At 44.1% G+C, this 6,081-nt stretch overlaps 1 protein-coding gene across 1 annotated transcript; it reads right to left on the reverse strand.

Moving 5' to 3' along the window:
* Positions 1-698: 698 nt before the first annotated feature.
* Positions 699-3,993, reverse strand: LOC147859050 (uncharacterized). Its single transcript, XM_087325748.1, has 3 exons — positions 2,636-3,993; positions 1,586-1,752; positions 699-1,473 (listed from the first exon to the last, which is right to left on the reverse strand). The coding sequence occupies exons 1-3, from the start codon at positions 3,786-3,788 to the stop codon at positions 952-954; spliced, it is 1,842 nt and encodes a 613-aa protein (XP_087181874.1). The 5' UTR covers positions 3,789-3,993; the 3' UTR covers positions 699-951.
* Between the last annotated feature and the right edge of the window lie 2,088 nt (positions 3,994-6,081).

A 6,081-nucleotide genomic window follows, 5' to 3' on the forward strand; every position in this document is an offset into this window, starting at 1 on the left:
TACATAACTCCCAACTACCGTTTGATGTTCTGGTACTACCTATATATAGTATACAATGTTATCCATCAATGACAAACAAAACACTCTTTTAGAATAAGCTCCCTGACACTTTTCTCTGCCTAGGTTTACAGAATATATTTTATGCACAATGACATTTACTATAATCACTGTAATAACTATTAATCTAAAAGTTATAATCACAATGACCTTCACATGGCACCCTTCTAGACCCCAACCATCTATTACTGTGTAATAGCCTTCATTCCCTTTGCCTTGGAACCCACAATACAGATGATATAGTCAATTGTGTGCATCAACACGTTTCATTTCTACGGGTTCAGAAGTAAAAAACGGCTCATATCTTGGGTCAGAAGTAAAAAACGGCTCATATCTTGATTCGCCTCTTGATGAATGCCAAAAGCAAAAAGTTGCCAAAGACTTTTAACCCTATTAATACCCTCAAGTTTCTCAAGTGTCTTCAAAGATAAACTAAATGTATTATTGCAGATTGCAAGAAAATTAATCTTTTGTAAGCTTTACAATTTTCCCAGCCAAACAACTTTCGAATGAGATGATGGTTTTATAACTAAGGTATAAAAGACAAATTAATCAGACAATGATGAATAGATGCATTGAGTTCATTTACCAATAACATAATCACAACACAAGTTCTAAATTGGAGGACCTCACTCTGTCAGTGAAGAGAAATGATCCATTTTCCACTTTTGATTACCTTGAAGTCATTGGCATTTCTTGCTATTTGAATGAGAAAATTACACACCTTTATACTCATTTTATACTGACTTCACCGCATAGACGAGATATCTCAAACCTGATTTGAGAAGGTAGATATATAACGAAATTATGCTTAAGAGACATGCGGCATCCCATCGGCACATGGGTCAATAATTCGGATACACAAATCTACCAAAACTAAAAACATCAGAACACCTAGCGAAGGAATTGAGATGGATACGGTGTCTGAGAGGCAAGCCCGTTGCCATAAGGGTAACCTGAGTAGCCTCCTGCAGGCAAACCAGAATAGGCAGAAGGTGCAGTAGGATACGCTGATGCTGACATCATATCGGCAGAATAGAGATACGAATTTGGAATCGAACCAGGGCTTCTAGTATCAGTCCCATAAATAGAGCTATAATTCGCTTGTGGCCTTCTATCATAGGCTGATCCAAAAGGTGGTATTGTGGATGCAGTTGCATACTGCCCTCGATCAGTAGACATCTGTTGAGGAAGAGATGATGGCCCTTGAGAACCCATACCGAGACGAGGCCTCTTCTGTTGTTGCGTCTGGGTCTTACTTGGAACTGAGGGCTTCCTCCTATCTGCTTTGGACTTCTCTAATTGAGCAAAACGTTTGTGAAGTCCTTCAGTCGGAAATTGATCAGCCAATTTGTACTCTTCCACAGCTTTCAAAACCGCTCTTACTGCAGACAGCTCCTTCATCATTGATTCATGCTGTACTCAGACACCATTCAATAAATGTCAATAAATGTCATTGAATAACACCCATACTACTAGGGTCATATACAGTTCAGTAAACTTCATTGATAGTAATAGCAAAGCAAACCTTTGGATTAGCACTGTTCTTGGGTGTCTCTTGAGCAGCTTTGCGAGCTTCCTTCATGTAGGACTTTAGCATAGCCCCTGGGTGGATTTTATCCATAATTCCAAAGTAATGAGCAAAACACAAGGCCTCTATCTGCTTACCGTCTTTGCTTAGGGTCTCCACAAAACCTACATGTTCAAATGAAAGATAACCATATATATAAGACATGCTATAAAACATGTATTCAGGTGTTTAAATAGACCCTTAGGATTCGCCTCTATGAAACAAAATAATGAACAAAACACAGATTACACTGTATTTGCTTAGGATTTCCACTATTAGATAATCTACAAATTTTATTCAGATGATTTGAACAAACTACAGCCCTTATTTTCTCAGTCATCCTTTACCAAAAGCATGGTCAAGAAAAAAGCTAATCAATCAAGTTTCCTTCTCATGCATGGCTTAAAGACAAGAAATGGCACAAAATTACAGGAATTTTACAACATTAATGCATATTTTCAAAACTTCGAAGCCTTATGCAGCATTTCCATAAAGAGCCCACCTTTTTCCTAAGCCCCAATGTACAAGTGTGAGATTTTAAGGCTTTAATGGAAACAAAGTGTTGACAAGCGTATATGAAAATTTCTTAGTTCCAAATTTTGATGGAAAAAAAATTCTGACATACCACTGAGTTTTCTTTGGCTACCACAATTCTATTATGATTTTGTCATTCCTTACAAATGTTAGTTCATCCCTTAAATGCTCAAACTGTTTCGAGAAATTATATGTGCCATTTGAGAGATTAAATGATCAGTTCATCCCCATTTTCTCAATTATATGTACTATGTGAGCAAGTATATAGTCAATTCGTCATGCTTTTCTCTCTATAAGGGGGGCTGACCAAGGGCATTTAATGAAAACTTATGGGAAAACTCAAGGACAAAAGTTCTGGTGTTTGCCCAATTTCAAGACAACAAATAAATTGGATTGAATAGAGGGCGAGAGAGAGAGAGAGAGGACGCCGTTCACTTCATGAAAAATAATTCAGTTCAAAGACAGATGGATTACCTGGCATTTTGTTTTCAAGGCCAAGCTCCCGGCAAAGAGCAGGAGTCTGCTTACGACGGCAGACTGCATAAACTAGCTTCAGCATCTCCTCATCCTCGAATTCCGACGAGATACCGAATGTGGCAAGCAACTGAAGGAAAGCTTGTGCATCGAGTGAATTCTCAGTACTACCTCCTCCTCCACCATCTAAAGTGGCTGACGCTGAGGATGATAAAGTTGTGGCTGAATCACGTCTCGATTTCCAAAGATCAGCCACTTTCTTGGCAGCTTCTTTGATGTTGGGCGGCACGACAGGTGGCTCCCCACCCATCCTTCCACCTGTAAGGACTGGGTCTGAAAGCACCTCAGAGAGGCATTCCATGAGCAGAATACAAGCCCTTCGATTGGTTGATGCACCGGCTTCTTTCGCATGATTGGAGTCAGGTTCAAGGGCGTGATACCCTTCTAATGCATTCAACACAAGCCGGGATGGATCGATTGCACTGTGTAGAGCCACTTTAACCTCGTTGCGTAGAGCTACTATCTCTCTCCTATGGTCAACTATAAACTTCCTGAGACCCTCACCATCCATATTCTCGCACAAAGAAACAATATGTGGTCGAGGCCTTACCTTGTTAGACGATTCTTTTCCTTCTTCTTTTTCTTCATCATCTTCTTCTTCTTCTTCTTCTTCTCCTCCTCCTCCTTCACCCTCATTTCCGGTGTCTTTATCTTCATTCTTCTTCTTCTTCTTCTTTATCTTATTCTCTTTCGCATGAATTTCAGCTTTTCCACCTTCAGGCATAGCTTTCGCGGATTCTTCCATGGCCATGATCGATGCATGCTTTTCGGAGGAAAACTTAGGTTTACTGTATTTCTCCATCGCAGCTTCTTGCTGTTCATGGAGGCGAGCTAAGGAAGCTTCCTCCCTCACAGGGATGGCTTCTTCTCTGCGATCGAGAGCCTGAGACATGGCCATATTCTTTTCTTTAAATTCTTTCTCTTTGGCATCCAGCTCTTCGAGCTTCAAGACCAGAGATCGATCGATTTCGGCAATGAAGGAATCCAGGTCTTTCCATTCAGAAGTGTATGTGGAGAGAAGTTCTTTGTAGCTGTCGAGCTCTATGATTGCTTTCTCAGCTCGCTCCTTCGCCGAGCACAGAGATGACGCCATAGCTTCTTCTTCTTCTTCTTCTTCTTCTTACTACTCCTCCTGCTGCTGCTGCTGCTGTTGCAGAGGAAGCGAGATTACGATTTTGCTTGCGTTTCCACAGAAGGAGAAGGAGAAGGAGAAGGAGAAGGGTTATGGGTTTGGGTTTATTGGTTTCTTGGCAGGGAAGCGGGATTAGGGTTGCGCCATGTTTGGGTTGGTTTGGTCAGGTCAAGATTAGGGTTTCCCTTAAGAGGAAAACAAAAACAGTTGAAACCACCACAGAGAGAGAGAGAGAGAGAGAGAGAGAGAGAGAAGGGGGTATGTGTGTGTGTAGTGGACCAAGCAAGGCTCAAGCAAGCAAGCCCATCCTTTTCTCCTTTTTTTTCCTTTTGTTATTTCGGCTTTTTCCAGGCTTCGGCTTCGGCTTTGGCAGGTACGAGGAGATGGAGAAGTTTGGACGGAAGGTGAGGCCATTCGTGGCACCCTTACCAGAGGACATCTGGGAGCAAATGAAGGGGGTCGTGACCCACCCAAGTCTACAAGAACTAGTCGGCATAGGGCATCGGGTCACCGACGAAACATTGCGGAAGTTGAAGATCGGTGGGGGTGGCTTTTTACTACCGACGGAGGAGGACCGGTTCCGGAGAATGCTCGAAAGGCATGAAAAAGCCTTTACATTCTCGTTAGCAGAGATCGGGTGTGTCGACCCGACCATCGTCGAACCAATAGTGATATTCATGGTACCGCATGTACCGTAGAACCTGAAGTCGATTCCGGTGCCGAGGTCTCACATCCCGAAGTACGACATAGGGATCCTCGAACCGTCAAATGCCCCTTATTCGAAGCAGTGGTTCACTATGCTGAAGAAGAACGCCACATTGTGCTTCATTCAGGACCTGCATCCGGTCAACAAGGTGACCATTTGAAATGTAGGAGTCGGCATGACGATCAATGGATTCCCAGAGGCCTTCGCCGGAAGGTCGATCTACTCGGTCGATGACTTGTAACTAGCCATCGAAAGCAGGGACATCACGACGATGTAGACACCTCTCGCCTTAGTTCGGATGTGTATCGTGCCTCAAGTAGGCACGAATTCGGTGGAACACATGGTGAATGCAATGAACAAGGTGTTGAGGGACTACATCCCAGACATCACCATGACATTCTTGGATGACATCCCAATAAAGGGGTGTTTGGAGGATGCGAAGGACGAGTCAGCCGGAGAGGATGGGTATCGGAAGTTCACGGCTGACCACATCACCGACTGTGAAAAGATACTAGAGAGATTGAAAGGGGCGCACCTAACCTTCTCAGGAGAGAAATCCGCATTCGGGAAATCAGAGATCTTGGTGGTCGGACACTTGTGCGGGCCATATGGCCGAAAACCGCCTCCGGCAAAGATCGAGGCCATCTCGGCGATGAAAGAGGTATGCAGGTTGACCGCGGAGGTTCAACGGTTCTTAGGGGCCTGGGTCTTTTTTACCACATATGGATCCCACACTACATGCATATTGTAGAGCTGCTATATGGCTTGCTGAAGAAAGGGCAGAGGTTTGAGTGGAGAGAAGAGCACTCAGAGGCGGTTCAGAGATTAAAGGGGATGTTGACATCGGCACCGGCCCTCCGGAAGGCAATATATGGGAAGGACTCTCCGATTTTCGTCACGGTCGATACGAGCTCGATCGGAATCGGATGGGTAATCAACCAAGAGGATGAAACTGAAACGTGGTTCACCATCCGATTCGGAGCAAAGGTCCTAAGCGGCAACGAGGATACGCCCAAGTTAAGCGCGAACTATGGGGTACCATTTCAACAGTAAAGGCCGACAAAGACGACTTAATCGGGATAGAGGTGATAACCAAGACAGACTACCTCTCGATTCTCGGAATGGTATCCGGATGCGCGACTCCGGACCTAGAGATGCCTAGGTGGATCGTGTACATTAAGTCCCTCGATTTGGAGATACGGGACATCTCCGGAAAGGACAACGCCATGCCCAACATGCTATCAAGAACACGGTACAATAATGAAGACGACATGGTGTCTGAAGATGAAGAAGTCAGTGTGGACTTCTTCGAGTCGCCTCGACTTTCGATGAACGAGCAAAGCACTCCGGCCCTACACAGGTTCAATGAGGATAACTTTAATGGGGAGTGGCTTTGAATCGGGAGATTTTTGAGCACAATGACAACAGATGCAACGTGGACAAAGGAAGAAGTTGGTTGGATCCGGAGGAAGGCTTACAAGTTCTTCTTATGAGACGAGGTGATCTGGCAACACTTGAAGAACTGGAAAGGCACGCCACTCCAGGTGG

This window comes from Azolla caroliniana, unplaced genomic scaffold (genome assembly GCF_043228905.1).
Source record: "Azolla caroliniana isolate FFs.n. ecotype wild unplaced genomic scaffold, voAzoCaro1.0.p SCAF_10, whole genome shotgun sequence".
NCBI classification, from domain to species: domain Eukaryota; kingdom Viridiplantae; phylum Streptophyta; class Polypodiopsida; order Salviniales; family Salviniaceae; genus Azolla; species Azolla caroliniana.